Here is a 19,441-nt window from a genome sequence, read left to right on the forward strand (position 1 = left end):
ATAGAAACTATATCACAAAGTGTTCTATATTCACCCCCGTGGAGGCATCTTTGTCATGGAGAGCCACACCAATCGGCTGACACATATAAATCATCCAGTGGCTTTTAACATCTTAAGGGCGCACACCTCTTTGTCCTGGTGGATGGAAAGGGGTTGTGTATAATTAATGCTGGTAGGGTGAGTTGAAGTGGGAGCTCTTGGAAAGCTTCTGTCGACCCCTGACATATCTGAGCACGTGCTCTGTGGGGCAGCACGTGCACATGCATCAATGTCTGTCATTAACTCGACCCACAGAAATGCCTGGAGATTCATTTTCTGCGCCTCTTTTGTGCAACTTATTCTTCATCTATCTAATTTCCCCTCAATTCCTCCTTTGCCCTCTCCGTCCTTTGCTCTAGCTTCTTTTCACTCTCCCGAAAGTGTCATTAGTGCATTATTCTGAGCGACAATTTGAACAAGATTTTGTGTGCGGAAGAATGTCCATGCATGTGATGAGTCTAGCTGTGTGTGTGTGTGTGTGCATGTTCCTGTGAGCATGTTTGTCTGTGTAAGTCAGTAGCCCTATAGTTATGCTAGCTTTTGTGTGTATCTCTTCATACCCGCTAATTAGAGTGACAGTTTTTATTAACAGTTTGGGGCTAATGTGCGATAGCGTGACTCCAGCTTTTCCACTAGCTCGTTTACCCTGCTCTTTTGTCACCCCGGGCCCTAATTATCGGGCTGACGATCTGACATTCGACCACTAAAACAGAGACGACACATTGACATACTGTCACTTCCAACTTTAGACTGAACCTCTCTAAACCTGAGGTTACAATGCATTCCTAGTCTGTCTAGTCATCTAGTCTGTCTACCTCTAAATGTGTCGGAAAACTGCCCAGATAATGAAACTGCATCATCCTAAATCTGAAACTGTTTGAAAGTTAAATTAATTCAATAAATACACGATTTCTCAGATTATGCATGCATATAATTCTTTACGTAAAGGGTGATTAATCAGTCTCGTAAAACAATAAAACAACAGCAGACGGTGGTTGCCCTTCAGTATGCATTATTAATTCCACTAAAATAGTGATATGATTATATTTTTCACACGTTGCTATAGCAGGTGGGGTGAAGTGATGATAACAGATGAATAACTGATGATTAAAAGACAGAGCAGTTCTTTCTGGTATACGAGGAAGGTCAACATACATAGATCACAAAGGATGTCAGTTTTTTTTTTCTTCATATAAAGACACCTACATTCTTACATGAATCACACATGCATGTAATAAAAACATTTCATTTACTCAAAAATCAATGGTTCACCATTACACCACACAAAATATTTTAAGGAAAACATCTTATTTATTATTTCTCATTTATCTACATATGTATTTTTATTTGCTTCACACACACACACACACACACACACACACACACACACACACACACACACACACACACACACACGCTCTGTTTTAATCTTGTTATATTCGACCTACAGGCATGTGGAATTGCTGCTAAAATGATCAGCCTTGCTATAGAGCAGCTCTGTTGTAGCTGACGTTGGAAACATTCATTGTAAGTGTGATTATGTAAGACATAGTTTTTGCTATTACTAAGACTTGACAGTAATCAAAATAGTGTCCTCCCACAGCACAGCCGAAGCCAAAGCTTTTTTGAAGGCAGTGGCCTACTTTACACAGTCTCTTCTCATAGTCTTGATTTAATTTCAGAATGGAATACGAAAGGCTACGATAACTTCTTCCGACCAGGACAAATGTAGCATGCCCATTCAAGATTATCTCTCTAGAGTGCACAGCAAAGGACATCCTTTAAAACAGAAACATGCAGTAGGCTACTCCCTGCTGTGGTGCTGTCAGTGTAGTAGATACTTTCATTTGCTATGGTTGATGTCTTTCTGTCTGCAAACTAGCCATAGTTTGTGCCTTTTGCATTTGACACTTACTGCCGCTTTTAATGCATTTCCAGATTCCTTGAATACTTTTGTTTTTATCTAGCCTAAATGTAATAATATTCAATTTGCTGCACAATAAACAAGTTGCGACTCTGTTTCCAAAACCAAATAAATACCTGTAGTGACACCTCCTTCTTGGATGGAGTGCATCAAAATATGAACTGTTATCATACAATATAATGTAAAAATAATAAATGTATAACACTTTGTGAAGTACCTGTCAACTTTGAACACATCAGTAATGGTTAGTGCAGCACCCTCCCCTCTCTAGGTTGACTGTACTTAAGTTTGTTGCTGTTGTTGAGTTGCCTCCGCATAATAACATATGAATGGGAACAATTAGATCCTAATCTAACCGCTAGCTCCTGCAGCACAGTGCGTACATGGATGTATTAAGAGAGCGTGCAGGTCCTACAAGAGGATTGCCACTTCCGGTGAACATCTTCGTTTAGGAGAAGAAAAGCGTGACGTTAATGTGGTAAAAATCCTCTTTATTGTGCAGTCCACGGACTAACTTTCGCTCCAGATGGATAGAAGAGTCTAAATATATGTTCTAAAGAGAGGTAAGTGTCAACCGAGCTGCAGTTTTTTGTTTTTAAACTTTGGTTTGGATAGTCTTTGACAGATTAACTTTAGGTCCCAAAGTGAAAACAATGAATAGTTAACTTTGGTATACGTGCAGTTTAGTGTCCCAAATTCCCTATGGAAGATTCTACGTGCAGTTTAGTGTCCCAAATTACCCCATAATGTCCTTAATTATGAACCTGCTAACCACCTGTGCTGTTTAACAGGTGTTTTATAGTAATTAATATGCGCGTGACAAGTTTGCCGCTCAAAAAGTAATTTATTAAATCATTTTGTTGCAAATGTGCATTATTTACAAGCGCAAAAATGGCAGGGCGACCCCGTTCTTCGGAAACGATTGTGGCAAATGAGACCAAATGTTTTCCCGGTGTTACACGGCACTAATACACAGTTGCCACAATTTACAGTGTAGCCCTAAGAAATCATGATAGGCCTACTTGCCTAACCCCCACCCCTCAAAACTCGTTTTATACGCTTTTCCGGCCGCACCCCGACCCAGTCACGAACGGCTCTGCTCACCCGGACCCGAGGGCCCGGGCTACTCCAGACCAAAACCGAAGGACTTAGGCCATGGGTATCGCTACGTCTGGGAGGGACTCTGACTTTGAGGCGTTCAGTCATAATCCCGCAGATGGTAGCTTTATGGGATCTTTGGGACACTCAGTTTTTGGAAAATAATTTGGGACAGTAAACTGCACGTAGGGCCTATACCGTTAACTTTAACGTTACTGTACCTAAGGGGCACAAACTGGAACTAACTTTATCAGAAAGATAAGGTATACGTTACTGTTAATGTAACGTTAGCTGCATATGCTTGGTTTGGCTAACTGGTTTAATAATTTACTCATTTTGCTTGATTATGTTACTTAATTGACGGTATAATAATTATGTTCATTTACACAGTTTTAGCCAAGCAATTATAATTAGTTAACCTATTGTAAGCAAGTTGTAAAAATGAGCCAGACACACCGCACGTTATGTTATGTGTCAAGTACAGGTGACTCTTTGAGTAGTATCAGATATACACATTAGCATGCTAGTTGATCACTGCTACAAAAGTGGAATAGCAGGAGCGTGAGAAGAACCCATTAGCTCCCATCTCTTGATGAATATAAACATCATGTTTATTGTCCGTAACGTAATGTACAAAACGAGCTGACCTTCACGACAAAAACCCAAACATTAACCATGCTGCTATAGCTCAGTCAGGAGTGGCCTACACATGGTTGACCCACACAGGTGTTTTCACTTAATTTCCCTAATAAGACCTCTTATCTCCTCAGGACTTTGTGGGCATGTAGAGACCTAATCTTCGACTCTTTGGTGGGTCAACTGTTTCTTTCTTTTTGTTTTTTTTTGTTAACCTTATGCAAGCTGAGCATAAGTCTAATCAGCCAGTATAGCTAGAAACACCTGTGTGGGGGTACAAACCAAACTGCCACTGCCTTAACATAAACAAATTAGAAAATACGTACCTATAACTCTATCAAAAGCAAAATAAAACAAAAAGAAATAGATGAGGTGGGAAATTAGACAAAAGTACAAATTTGTTGTAAAATTAAAAAATATTGTGCCATCATTTTTCAACCTCCCTACTCGTTGGCCTGGTTCCTTTTCATCCCAACATCATCCTGAGCCTGTAAGAAGGCTGCTGTTTTTTTGTTTTGTTTTTTGTTTTTAAATTTGTGTTTTGGGATTTAATCACTGTAATTATTTGTGTGGTTTAAATTTAGTTGGTCTTATATTTGTAGATAGCCAGTGAATGGTGAATTGATGGAGATGTGAGGAACATACCCATTTGTCTTCTTGTGCATTTCCAGGTGAGTTCCTTTTAAGCGAATATGTTCTTTTAGTTATTAAAGAGTCTGCATGCCATGCGTCTAACAATGTTGTATAATATATAGTTGTAAAAAACTCATTCCATGGCATTGCCATGACATCCAACTGCAGTCAAATAAAACATCCAGTAAAGCAAGATAAATGTCAAGGTATAATATCCCACAGATGTTGCGTGACAGTCTAGACATTAGAAGTTTAACTAGTAATCTTTTTAGGAAGTTTTGGTGTCAAGCACCCCAACAGAGGCCAATCTGAGTCATCCCTCTTTCTTATCGCAAGGGGAACTTTCCAAGTTGCAGTGTTATCATGTTTTCCAAGCTCATAAAACATGCATTCTCCTCTGTCATGCATGGAACACGCCCTGTTGAAGAATAGCTCCTCAACTTGTTGGTATGCATGGAATTTGCAGGACTGTGACTCCAGATTTGGAAACCAATTATTTGAATAGCTGCAACTGGCAGGGCAAGCATGTCGAGAACAAGGGAAAGAAGCATCTCAGCGATTCATAATAAAATGTTCCCTGCGGTAAAGTAGAGTTACTTGTCTGCACCTTTTCATGATATAGTCCAATGTGTGAGATAACTCTGAACTAAGGTGTTGATCTGGGATAAATGAAAGTCTATTCTATTTTTTTTTTTTTTTCCTAGTGTGTGTGCGTCTGCGCTAAGAAGATCACAGCAAAGCCTTTTCATGGTACAGGGTTTATGTTCAAAGATGTGGAATGTGATACCAATCAAACTAAGCCTCAATGACTTATAACCAGCACTCAACATAATGTCCCATTGCTATAGAATTAGTGATGGGATGGATACATTGGCTAACCTTTTCATTTAGTCCACACTCCAGAAGCATTAATCAAAACAGCAGAGTGGCGTGATATGTGTAGGTATAAGAAAAAAAACTGTTACAGAATAAGTTTCCATTAAAGTGACACAAAGTTGATTATTTATCCACCAGACCGTTCAGTTATCTGCTCATTTTGTAAACAAGTCACAAAAGATGAACATGGATATTCCATCGGTGACCACAACCATCTGAGCTATGAAATATAGCATCAAAGGCACATCAATATAATTTTTCATTCATCCTGTTCTGAATACCTGGCATTTAAAATGCATAGAGCATCTAGTGGCATATTGTCAGGGTTGTGGAGAGGGATGTCCTCAGGCCACCCCATTAATCTCTATTAAACGTGTGTGTGTGCGTGTGCGTGTGTGTGTGTGTGTGTGTGTGTGTGTGTGTGTGTGTGTGTGTGTGTGTGTGTGTGTGTGTGTGTGTTCAGGTGTTTGGTAGTACAGTTCACTGTAAACCCCAATCCATCCATGACACAAAATTTTAATGTTACGTCCACATAAATGTTCAGGATTGTCAAAACAACATAAAAACTTTGTTCATTTGACACAAAAAATCATCCCATGTGAGGTTGACATAATTTTTTTATGTTAAGTCAACAATTTTTGACTTTTGAGTTCATTCTACTTAAATGTATAACGTCAACATCACATAATTAGTTCAAGGCCAATTAACAACATATATACTGTGCACTTAGCATATATTTTTATTTGTTAAGTAAACCTAAAAAAAGGTTGTCAAAATATGTACTCAATGTTTTTATGTTCATATGACAAGCGGTCACTTTCAGGTTCAACAAAATGAAAATATTGTGTTCACTTAACACAACAAAAACACATAATTACAACATAAGTTCCAGAGTTATGCTGAACACAAACATTGTGTGCTGTTTTAACATGAAACTGCCACAATGTTTTGTGTTTTTACCAACGTATTATTTTTTAGTACATATAATTAATTTTTAACTAGTCAAAGCAACGTTTAATTTAAAGGTTGAGAACAACTTCCATTTCTTTGTTTGTCTAACTTAAAATGTTTGAATAGAAGGGACACATAAAATTTGTGTTATAATGTTTAATTTGATACAACATTAATATTTAGTGTTAAAATGGCATATGGAAGCTCAATGGACAGCATAGAATTCGTGCATTAGGTTTACATTTTATTAGTTGTTTGAACTTACAAATTGGTGTAAAAATATCTACTCAGTTGTTTAATGTTCATTTGACAAGCGGTTACTTTCTCGTTGAACAAAATGTTTAAAAAGTGTTCAATTTACACACTAAAAACATTGTGAATTTGGCATTTCACTCTTCTCAAAATGAAATGGAAAGTACTTTTCAAAAGTCAAACGTTTAGCTCCGCCCACATTTAGCCCAACCCTGATCTGCGTACTGCAGTCAGATGCAATTGGTTCATTGGCTGGTCAATTCCCATGATGCAAGGCGGTAAATAGAGTTGTGTTCAAATTTGCTGAAAAGTTTGCAGTTTGTTCAAAATACAAATGTAACTTTATGAATTCCGTTTATTAAACGTGTCTGCTTAGAATTTTTGTTGCCTGGTAATTGTCATTGTTGTGCTGATTTACATTTGTAACCATGAGTTAAGTGACTGTTACGTTTGATAAGAGCTGGAGTATTGCAGCATTAGACTTTGAGCAGTAATAGGCTTCCTTCAGCCATTAAGCTGCGATGTGTCACTTCACTAGTGGTCATTTTGTGTAAAGTGATGCAAGATCAGCGGCTTTAGAGGGGCCCCTATTTTGCATGGGGTCCTTGGGTGGCCACACCCAAGCACTCATGCTATCTCTGCTATAGCCTTTTTCTGCCATAACCTTTTGAGTTTAATAAACATAAAAATACACATTATGCAACCTGATAATTATATGTTAATATAATGTAGAATTATGTTAAGAAAACACTAATTATTTTTGTTGGATGACTAAAAAAAGTTATGTTAAACTGACTAAATTTCCTTTCAGATAACACTCATGTGACACATTTATTTTATGTTTAGTGTACTCAAAACTTTAATGTTACCATACTGTACTAAATTAAAAGTTTTGTGTGCAAGCCGTTTCCAAAAAATATTTGAGTAGAGTAAGCAAATTGGGATATAGCTGAATAATGAAACTAATTATGTTAATTTGACTTTAAAATTACAATACTTAATTGTTGTTTGTACATAAAATTAACAAGTTATGACACATCACTTTTTGTGTTTAATAAACATATAAATACACATTAAGTAACCTGATCATTCTATGTTAATATAACGTAGAATATGTTAAAAAAACACTAATTATTTTTGTTGCATGACTAAAAAAATTATGTTAAACTGACATAAATTTCCTTTCAGATAACACTCATGTGACACATTTATTTTATGTTTAGTGTACTCAAAACTTTAATGTTACCATACTGTACTAAATTAAAAGTTTTGAGTGCAAGCCGTTTCCAAAATTTTTTTAGGTTGAGTTAGCGAATTCGGATTTACAGTGTTGCTTAAAACTCATTTGTTTGTGATTGGTTTCTAAGACCAACAATACACAAGACAACATTATTTGATATAGTCAAGTAAACCCATTCATACTACCTCAAAGCTGTTGTCTTAAGTTGCTACGTCACTAAGCATGGTCATTGAATCTACAGGCATAATATAAAATTTCATCTCATAATTATTTTACTGTGTGCCCTTCATACCACAAAAGTATGTTCCAATTAGTGGTGATATATTGGCTTGACATCTCGTTTAGTGAGGATGGGCAGATTGCACAGCCGTGATTGAAAGCTTAATGAATGACTCATAATTTGAAATGAAATGGACATTTTCATTTGGGCATCTGCTGCAACAATCATTGGCTAGACACGTAGCATTTCTACATTAGAAAAAACAAACCATGCCAATTTAGAGGTGTTCCTTGATCGTACCTGGAAATGTCTGTGCTGTTGATAATCCAAACCACAGTATGTGCTTATTAAGCCATTAAACCAATTTCCAGAGCTCTTCATTGCCAATTAAAGTTTCCTCACCTTGCATTTAAGTAAGTCTTATTTGCTGTTTGACGCTGTGTCCTACTCTACACCGTTTGTACTCTATGACATATTGCTAACTTGCTGCTATCTGGATTTGGAAGAAAGTTTTGAGCAGGAAGGGATGTTGTCTTGTGCGAAACAAACAGATGGGGCAACAACTTGACCTACTTCTTCATCTGGACACTAGAAAAGAAGGATGACTACTGGGAGGAAAAGGGATATAGAGCTGTGTGATGGAATTAATTGTAGCATTTTATCCTTTTTCTTTTTTAAGTTTGACTATTGATATTTTAATAGGGGAGGTATCTTACACCATTTTTGGATTCTAACCTCTCCTGCACAATGTTCAAAATATTTCTTAAATACTTTGTCCAGAAATAACAAGACCCTTCCTATATTGGGTTCCTTAAGGAGTTAAGACGTCTGATTTGGGAAAATCTTGTATATAAACAATGTGCTTGTCAGAAGAGAGGGAAAGACCTAGATAATCCAGCAATCCTCCAGAGCTATACCCAGTGCCTCTGTGTGTTGTGTGCTTGGAGCTGCTTGGCATTGTGATAAATGACCTGTGTATTAAAAAGCAAGGAGGGTTCTGCCATAGCTGCCAAGCTCTGCCATATCAACCACTAACGCGTTATGCTTTAAACCCCTAATGAAGATTGAGGAATTTGGTTGTTAGAGGAGGGGTGGAAATCATACTGTGGTTAGTTGAGTATTATGCAAAGGTTGTTTTGTAATGCCCATTTTCAGATTGCAAGCCCAGCCTACAGAATAATTCATCTGGGAAAAATGAAATGCTTGCAGATGGTATATTTTACTACATATGCTGACTTTATCCTCTGTAAGATGATTAAACATTCTTATATATGTCAATATCATTTTGAAAATGAAAACCTGCATCATGTCACCTGTGTTGCACTTTGAACTTTATCACCTAATCAACATTGTTGCTTCCTATTCATAGTGGGCGATGTGGAGCGACACCTGTATCCACCCGGTGATCATAACAATGCGGTCTTTATGCCCTGCGCCATGTGTACACACACACACACACACACACACACACACACACACACACACACACACACACACACACACACACACACACTACACTCCCATTTGTGCTTTCATTCAGGCGCTTTTTAAACGAACCCTCTTGACGCTGATTGTAATTGTGCATGTGATATAATTACGTAGGTCAAACTGTATGTGCCTCTGTTTTGAAATACAGTCGCAGCTGAAGACTTAAAAAGGCTTTCATATTTTTCCCACATGTGGAGAACAGTTACCCCCTGGTATCATATTATGTTTGCGTCCCACACGTGTTTAACAATACCATAAATTGTGTTGCAAACTATTGCAATTGCTGTCAGTTGTTTTTTTTTTTGTTTTTTTTTTTTACCTCGGGGCGGTAGGAGAAGGCAATCCTTGTACACAGAGACGAGAATAAAAATGTGTATACCCTGCCTTGGGGAAGCAAAGGTAATGGGTTAATAGACACATGTCAACAAGAGCAGAGGACAAGTTCAGCTGCGCCGCTGCAGTGTGCGCAGTACAGCACCACGGACAGCGCAGAGGCTTCCCAGTATGTACAGCTCGCTGTCCGTGGTTCTGAAATTCAGCTGAACTCGTGGCTCAGAATCCAGTGGTTCTCAAACATTTTAATTATTTCACAGTGGAGAGAGTTAAACCGATAAAATAACGATAGGCATTTGTTTACAGCCTCTCCCAGTACCAGTGTCTGGATTGAGTTCACTTTTACCGTGGAACTTTTCCTGCCTGGGATCCCCTCAAATAAGGACGCCATGGGATGTCTGAACCTAACTTCACAATCTGCGTTTTGGCACATTGTGTTTACCTGCTATGTTAGGTGGCACTGTTTATAACACCACTAAATCAAAGCAAAAAAGAACACATCCCTTCTAGTATGTTCATGTCTAATAAAGATTCTGAATATATTTTTTATAGTGGAAATTCTCTTTTCATCATCGGGTTGAGACGCACACAGCCAGCTATTGTGTCTTATCATGCGCAAAGACAAATCTGCAGGTTCGGCTACATGGGGAATCAAAGCAGAGCCGCCTGTGGGAACTATCTCACCATCGCTTAGCATATGCATTTATAATGAGTCACTAAAAATATAGCTCTCAGAAGTGTTTTTGATGTGACTGTTGTATGACGTGCAACATAACGGAGCAATACCTGTGTATACAGCCCTATATATTTTCATTAGCCTGCTCCATACATGCCTGAAACGTCGTCTGCCTCCTATAACATAACAGCCCTGTAAATCACCATTGGCTGTCAGGCCGCTGATGAGTCTGCCCTGCATAAAGCTTATGCAGCCTTTCCACCAGGCTGTTGTATCCCCCCTCCTCCCCTCCCTCGTTTCCTCTCCTCCTCCACATTCAGTGCTCCCTCTTGCGCGCACCGTGAGCAGCAGCAGCAACGGCTTCAGCGCTTCTCTGACGCACCATCGGAGATGAGCATCCCAGTCCCACAGGCTGTCAAGGCAGACTCTCTCGACATCTCCCCCCTCGGACCTCTGCGGCCAAGCTTCCAACATCAGCTCTATTTGTTTTGAGTCTGTTTCTGTATCGCGTCGTTGTCTCGCAATTTGTCAGATTCAGCACTGCGTTTGGCAGGGATGCCCACAGTTGCCAGCTCTTGGTTTGGAATTTACTTGGGAGGTGATTTTTGTATCCTCAACAACTGTCAACGAGAGTGATTGATTCCTGTCTATACTTAGGGGCTCTTCTCTTTGTTTTCGGTGCATCCTTCAGGACAGTCTTGTGCTTCTAAGATAGCCACACTATAGGTGAAAAGGGGGGGTTGAATTAGAGGGCTGTTTTGACAGGAGATCGTTTGGATGACGGACACCGAGAGGCAATAGCTCTCCCTCTACAACGCGGATCTGCACCCTTGGAATATTCTTACAGAAGCACTCTTATAGAGTAGACTACAAATATTTTTTCTCAGTTTGCGGTCATAATCCATATACGACGAGTTTGCCCACTGCAGGGGCTGCTGCGGCTTTCGTGTCTGCTGTGTTCTGAAATACGATTTCCTTGACGGGCGGGCGTCTGAGCATCCCGGACGAGCCCGAATTTGCGATGCCCAAACAGTGAGGGTACGGTGGGATCTCATTTGGTCACCCTGTACGGTAGTATGGCTCCAGCCCGGAGGGACTGCAGCGGCTGGGAGATGTTCCTCCCGACGGGATGCCTGCTCCTCTCTGTTTTGTTATTTCACCCTGCCCTGGCCAAGGTGTGTAATGACCGCACCAAACATGGACAGGACAACAGCTGGTTCGCCAGGGACGGGGAAAACTTGCCCATTATGGTTCTTATGCCCATGAACGAGTCGGCCCTGATGAGCAGCATCAGCCAGGGGATCGAGCCGGCGGTCCAACTGGCCATCCAGCACATACGAGAGTCCAGGAAGTACTCGTTCTCACTCATCACCAAAATCTATGACACCGAGGTAAACATACAGACTAAATCCTTTCACTAAGCTGCTGCTGGTTGGCGTGTTTAAAACAGTTGTATATGTGTGTATGTGAGCGTGCGTGCGTGTGTGTGTGTGTGTGTGTGTGTATATGTGCATGTGTGTATGGCGCGCGCATCGCCCCGCATCACTCCACACATTTTGCGACCAAGGGGAAATGCTGGTTCTGTTATGTTTGGTATATGTGCAGCCTCGTTGTCAGTGAGAGTGTTTCATTGCGCAAAAGTCAACTATCACTTTTTTCCTTAATGACAACAATTTGCCTTTTTTCCCATCTTCGTCTATCTCGCTGCTGTCGCCTGTCGTTGATAGTGCATTTTATAATGTAACCCGGCACTCCTATAGCACACTCTTGTGCTCTCCCTATATAGGACGTTTTAATGGTTACATCAATCTCAGGATGAAACGGAATGATAAGGCATATCTGATCATCACCATCGCCCACTTGGATTTAAATGAAAACGCTGCATTCGGTATTTTTGTTGTCGTCACTTTATAAGATGTGTGTATAAAGCAAGATTGCTTTGCGCTTTACATAGTTTTAGTCACGATTCAGTAAATCTTAACGATAAAAGAGCTGCTTCGCATCGTGCCTGAAGATGGCGGTAATTGGATGCACGGTTTCTTCTGACTCCTTGCACCCTTGTATGAAGTTGCATCTGACAGCGTTCCAGCTCCAACTAAACATCTGTTTATTGGATAACAATAACATGAATAATAAATCAATAGTTGGCGTCCTCTTGATGTTTAGTCATCGCTAAATCTCTGCAAGATTTTACATTGTAGGTGTGTTCTCCATATTTAGTTTACACATGAATTATTTGAATCAGCCACAGTATTTATAGTGGTCTTCTTTAGTGATTTAATGTACATGCTTTTCAGTACACAATGCAATTGAGTGAGTTTAAAGCTGCTGCATCATATAGTTGCCATGCCGACATGTAAGGATGTTGATAGCTTGACAGATCTGTTTAAGAATACAATTTGACAATAAGACAAATATTGCATAAGATGACATTGCCTTCCTACTTAAAAAAACCCTGTATTTATTATATTTGTTATAACCTTCGGTTCAACCAAATTTGTCATATTAAAACATCTCACGGTAACTTTCCCCCCCTTAGATAGTAATTATTTTGATTATTCCTGTCTAGCACTTATTTAGTATAGTGTATGTGCACAGGTGTGTCTGTGTGAAAGAGCACACAAATCTCTGTTGACAGAGGTAAGCCCTCACAGGCGGCATGCGCTCAGACCATGGGATTAATATGCTCTTATGAGAGTTATGATTTTTCTCCTTCTATTCGCTGGTAGAGAAAGATGAGCTGGAAGCATGAGGTCAGTGGGCCAGCCTGACATCCACTCGCTAGGAATGTCTGAAAGTGATGTCAGCTTTCTAATACTGACAGTCAATAGGAACTCATAAAAACAGTGTTCCCATTGTATTTGGCATTTGTTTTTATACAGGCCAGCTGAAAATCCAAGCTCTGATCATGTTTTTGGAAATGCCAAATTGAAAATATTCTATGCCTATACTAAAACCCAAATACAGATACATGCTGAAATATAGTCAACTAGAGCTGCTATATTGACCGTTTAATCGATTAGTTGTCAACTATTTAATTAATCGCTAAATATTTTGATAATCGATGAATCAGTTTGAGTCATTTTTTTTTTTTATGGAAAAAAGGTCCAAATTCTCTGATTCCTGATAATGGACAATTAAAAATAATCATTAGTTGCAGCCCTATAGTCAACCCTCTTTTCATTATTCAGTTAGACTTTATTGTACTAGATTCATTCTGTAAATGAAGAACGTGCGCAGTGGTAGCCTGTTAGCTCTGGATTTAATAACTAAGAAAAAAGGGCCCTGCCAACAACCCAGAGTATATTTACAAGCTCTGGCACAGCCTGGCATGGTCAAAGTCAACAAGGGGCCACAGAGAGCACTGTGAAGTGCAAATAGCAATATATTACTACAATAGAATATTGTTATTATATGTTTACAGAGAATAATAAAGATTCAGAGACTTTAGCGGGAGAAACATGATTTCAATAACATCTTCAAACTATTATTGTTTGTTCACATCAAGTGAAGCGGTCTGAAGTTTTCCGAGTGTCCCACTCATGAGCATTTACAGGTGGATAAGACCTTTGCCCAGTACAGAGCTATTGCCGTAGTGTTGACTATATTTTGCTTTTGGAGCCTCTGACATGTTTATTGGAGCAATAATGTGAAGTTAGTGATTGCTGTGCTATTAACAATTTATCATACATGTGTTCATTAAACGTCTATCGACGTATAATCTTTTACTTACACGTGAATAAAAGTCTGAACACACATTCACACATGCGCACAGCTTTCCCACATACTGTACCACATGCTTATGTCAGAAAACAATACATGCATCAGTAGGTTTGTTGTAGCTAGCAGCAGGCCGTGTGTGTGTGTGTGTGTGTGTGTGTGTGTGTGTGTGTGTGTGTGTGTGTGTGTGTGTGTGTGTGTGTGTGTGTGTGTGTGTGTGTGTGTGTATATGTATGTGTGGGCACTGGGATTAAGCCTGCCAGATGTAAGTAATCAGTCCCTGAGCAGAGGCTCTTTATCCCTTTATCCCCTGTCGGTGAAGCCATGGGTAGACTGAGCAGGCCCGGTCCATCCCGTGGTGGTGTGGAGCTGGGTGGTGGTGCTGATGATGGGGATGTTGAGGCACTGGGGGGCTGTCCAACACTAAAAGGCCTGAGAACTGAGGCTGTGCTGCTACTGTAGATTGAGGTAGTTAGTTGCTGGCGGATTGGAGAATCGGTTACTAGAAGAAGAGCAGATGTCCTAGATGTCCTGGGAAATGCCTGGAGATGAGATCTAATGCGGTTTGGTGTGAAACCATTTTGATCAGGCTAAAGCTAGATTCCTAAGATATTTCAACAATATAGGCATTGTAGCAGGCTGAGGCAATTGCAGATGAGAATACATATTTGCTTTAAACCCAGAGCATTGCAGGTAGAAAAAAAAGCTGGATGGATTATATCAACTGGGAGGCTTAGTGCTGGAGCAGGAGTTGCACCTCCACCACAGCTCTAGATGTGCGAGTGTGGGTTTTAGTGTAACCGAGGACTGATACTGTAACTCTGCAGGCTTAGAGGATCTAAGCTTTGGAGAGGACTGGAAGAGGATGGAAGGGAGACTTTGGGCAGTGAGAGCGTTCTAGGATAAGCTACACTAGTTCACCGACTTAGGTTATGTGACAGGCCCTTGAGAGGAGCCACGCAGGGAAAGATCACTTTTTAGCAGAATAGTTAACAAGGTGCTTTGTATATTGATAGTTTTGAATTAATTGGTATGTTATCTTCAGCTATGGAAAAACATATCCGACAATAGATACAAATGGTAGCCCACCAAATATCAATGAAAGCAAATGGATTCATACACACTTTTCATTCCATCAAAATTTGCTAGTCGTGTGTACATAGACTCTGCAGTGATTTCTTATGAGGACAGGTGGGACTAAGGCACAAGGATTGTTTTAGGATATTGAGGAAGAAAAGAGGACGAAGAAAGTCTAAATCCTTTCATTAGGATGAAGGAGATAATGTACTTTCGCCCATAAGGGCTGTTACTTTTTCTTAAAGAATCAAGTTTGAACAAATTAGAACCAACACGTAATTTGTTCAATGTTACTGCACGCAGTTGTGGTTTGTAAAGGCAGCAACTAACGGTTGTTAGAGTTTTCAATGTGAAGTGACAGCTCTACCACCCAAACGTCTGCAGTGATCCAACACCTTTGTGGTGGTTTGTCAGTTGTGGAATGGGAAACTTTATTTGTGATGACAAGAGGTGAAATCTCTCATCTAAGGCAACATGAATTTTGATATCAACTTTTTGAATGTTATTTTCTGTGATCACTTGGAAGAAATCTTAAACTTGATGTACTTTAAGGGCATGTGCTACCTTGCTATCATGTTCCCTATGTTCTAGCAGTTAGAGAAGAGTGAACACATGTATTTTTAAAGGCAAAAAAGCAGAAATCAATACAACCACAAAGACACAGAGTCTGCAGTTGGAGATGTGAATCTTGCCCATGTACAGTGCACCTGATACAGTGTGCAGATAGGCATTTATAGCATATGACTGTCCATCCATGCAATACTTTGGGCCGCCTGAGACTGTTAGCAGTGACCTACAGTATGGGTCAGAGATACTGCACACAGACTGCTTCTCCTGCTCTCCTCTGAGGAATATATGCAACATGTCACATTTGTGCACATGTTGGCAAGCTTGAAACCACCGTACAGTACATTCGTTCACAGGAGGAAGAGCACCCCCCTGAGCGTATGTAAGGCGTTCTGTCATTTTGTCAGAAGAAGATACGTTTTCAGTGAAAAGGCTTTACCATAATTGAGGTCAGGATGATGCTTAGCATAAGTCTTAAGTCAAAGTGAGCTGGTTCAGCTTTGAGGAAAATTTGCTTTAGCAATTGTCATTTGTTTATAGTTTATGGCTTTTATATAATAATTCAGCAAGAGCATCCCAGAGTGCCTTTTACTGATCTTACTGATTCACACACTGTACTCACCTTTGAGCTTTTGTGTAAAAGCATCTGACATGGGCCAAATGAAGCGGCGCCTTTGGACATCTTGTATGTCAGGGTCTCATATTGTGTGCCACATATTATCTAAATATCTGACATCCATTCAGCGCCGAGGCAGTGACCCAGGGGGGGTCAACAAAGATTGCCTGTCACTGCTCCTAGGAGAGGGTGAATTTTCAGGCATAGTAAGGAAACGCAGCCTGTGACAGCCTGGGTACTCTCTCGGCATACAGAAAGTGCTGAGTGTGGCTTCATGCACTGACCCGACACAGATAGTGGGGATCAATGTGCAGCAGCCCTTCTCATAGAACGAACAGGATCTCAGGGGAGAATCAGAGAGAGAGGCGAGAGAGAAAGAGATGTGTAGGGCTATGAGATGGAGATCACGAAATAGGATTATATCATCTTCGGTGCAGGAAGAGGAAATGGTCAGCCTCTTAATTCTTATCGGATCATGATGTAATGCCATTTGCATTGTTTCTCTGATATAGTTTAATGGCCACGTAAAAAAAAAGAGGTATACATATTAGACCAGTTAAGGACTCCCAATATCTTATGTTTTTGTGTCAATGATATCAATTTACAGGTTCATGAGAGTTTTGTTTTCATATAATTTTAATGTTTTTTTCACTCTGATTCACACAGAATTAGACACAGATGGGTCACAGTTTTTTTTTTTTTTTTAGATTATTTTTTGGGCATTTTAGGCCTTTATTTTGATAGGACAGCTGAAGACATGAAAGGGGAGAGAGAGGGGGAACGACATGCAGCAAAGGGCCGCAGGTCGGAGTCGAACCCGGGCCCGCTGCGTCGAGGAGTAAACCTCTACATATGGGCGCCCGCTCTATCGACTGAGCTATCTGGGCGCCCATGGGTGACAGTTTTATAAAGTTAAAAAATTTTAGCTCTAATTGCTGACCTTTGGCTGTGTCAGGCTGCCAGTGGCCTGGAGGGCTTGAGCAAGATAACCGTAAACGTGAACTTTCTCCTGCTAAAAGAGTCTTTTGATGTGCCCCGAACTGGCTTTATAACAGATACTATGACACACAAGCACGCACATAATATGAATGAATGAATGAATTCCCACCCTGCAGCACTGCCTGAGGTCAGGGCAATGTGGTCAGTTTTTGACTTGAAGTGTTGTTCAGTTTCAATAAAAATCCCAGCATCATCAGATTGCTTTATACAACATCGGTACCTTCATCCATCCTCCCCTCACTATGGGGAGTAGTCAAAAATCCGACCTCACGCAAAGCAATTTTCATCAATCATTTGAAACCTGTGTAACAAGACAAAAAAAATCTATGGATCTCTGTACCATGCATTTTACTTCCTGATGTCATCCTTTCTTGTGCACTATGACTCTTGCATTCATCACTGTCGTTTGCTTAGTTTGATTTGATCAAGGATGTAATGTTTATTATGGGAAATTGTAAATGGAGGATGCAAATATTGCAATAGGCAATAACATTGGAGAAACTGACCTAAGATGCTATTATTTTTGTTTGTTTTGTTTTGACAAAAAAGAGACACCATAGACCGTCCGGGCTTTGTGCATTCTCGCTAGTGTTGGATTCAAAACCAGTTGTCCACCAACCCTTTTTAACCTTAATAGACCTGACCTCTCTTTCCTGTTTAATAGACATCTTCTTGGTATTCCAAGGACTAAAATTCAAAAGGTGAGTTCAAGCGTGACAAAAACAAATTAGCCTTCTGGCTTTCTCAACCTTGCACCTTGCATTTGCCTGGAGTAGATTACAGTATGTTTGATTCAATCTCTTGTTTATGCGAGTATGTTGCCAATTTGATCGAGCAAGAGAGAGGTTTTGGTATTATCTCATGGTAGCGCATCACCCCGCAGGGCCTGATGTGCTGACCAAGACAAGGGCTAATAGCATGAGAGGCAACGACTGAATTCAATTTAAAAAGCACCTTAGGCAAGTCCCGTTGGTTGCTTGCAAAGCATTCAAAATGTGCGTTTGTGCATGAGTGCTGCTGGAGGTTGGAAAAGAATGGGAAATAGTCAGAGGTACTGAATATCTCAGTGGCTGGTGAATGTGATTCTTCGAGAAGGACCCAATCACCTCACCCTGATATTGTTAAAAATCAGGCAATTGCACAGGAGTTTTCTGCTAAAATTTAACACGGCAGAATGTTGGGCATAAGGGTGCCCTGACAGTTCTGCACATCTCTTTTGCTTTCAACATGCTTTTTTCTGCATCGGTACATCTGCCTTAGTGCAACTGGCTGGAATCTAATTTAGCTCTTTGTTAGCTCATTTAACTAAATAATATACAGTCAAGTGCCCTATTGTCAGCCCAGACTCATTCATAATGTGGTCAGTGGACTGTACTGTGGTCAGCACCATCACTTGATGGTGTTAAATGAATGACAGACAGAAAACTAGCAGACTAGCAGAAAAAGAGTATACATCAGTGCCAGGACGAGTGCAACCTCCCCTACAAAAAGATAGAAGAAATACTAATAATAGAATGCCACCATACTTAAATACGTTCAAACATTTTGCGTCACCTAAAACAATTAATACAGTATCTAAAACTCCACTGTTACCCTCTGATTCACATGGCTGTAGTATAGTGCCGAGGGAGGGACACCCACTGGGAAATCACCCAGGAGATAGAAGCAGGGTAGGAGGATGGATGAAGAGGTGGGGGAGGCAGAAAATGGGGGACTTTAGGAGGACAAGATAGGGGAGGTGTAGTGTGGAGAGATCGAAAGTGAGGCAGATAAACTGTAGGAAAACAGTGAAAATGCAACTTAAAGTAGTTATGGATGAGAGCAGGGATGAGGATGAAAACCTCCCATCTTTATTCAGTGCTGCTGAAAATACTGACAAGATGGCTGCTGCCATGTTGAGTGTAACACTAAGTCAGTCTGTCTGGCTGCTACTGCTGGTGCATCTATAAAGCTGCCATTGATCCCCAGCCAAGCAATTTTCACCATTAACACAGTGAATGTTTTTTTTTCTGCTACAATGGCTTGTTCCACTGCAAACTACTGAAAAATCACTCAACTCCCAAATGTGATGTATAAGGATTCTTATAGTATTTTTG

At 40.2% G+C, this 19,441-nt stretch overlaps 1 protein-coding gene across 2 annotated transcripts in view; it reads left to right on the forward strand.

Moving 5' to 3' along the window:
- The first annotated feature begins 2,314 nt into the window (after positions 1-2,314).
- gabbr2 (gamma-aminobutyric acid (GABA) B receptor, 2) overlaps positions 2,315-19,441 on the forward strand; it is a 190,526-nt gene continuing 173,399 nt past the window's right edge. The window contains exons 1-2 of one of the 2 annotated variants that reach the window (XM_031323135.2): positions 2,315-2,526; positions 4,300-4,368. Coding sequence is in view for 1 of the 2 variants with exons in the window: in XM_031323134.2 (XP_031178994.1) it covers positions 11,443-11,757 (315 nt within the window). In the remaining variant the exon portion in view is untranslated. Of the gene's footprint in view, positions 2,527-4,299; positions 4,369-10,688; positions 11,758-19,441 lie in introns of those variants that run through there. The other variant, XM_031323134.2, reaches the window with a different exon arrangement.

Source organism: Sander lucioperca, chromosome 16, assembly GCF_008315115.2.
Source record: "Sander lucioperca isolate FBNREF2018 chromosome 16, SLUC_FBN_1.2, whole genome shotgun sequence".
NCBI classification, from domain to species: Eukaryota; Metazoa; Chordata; class Actinopteri; order Perciformes; family Percidae; genus Sander; species Sander lucioperca.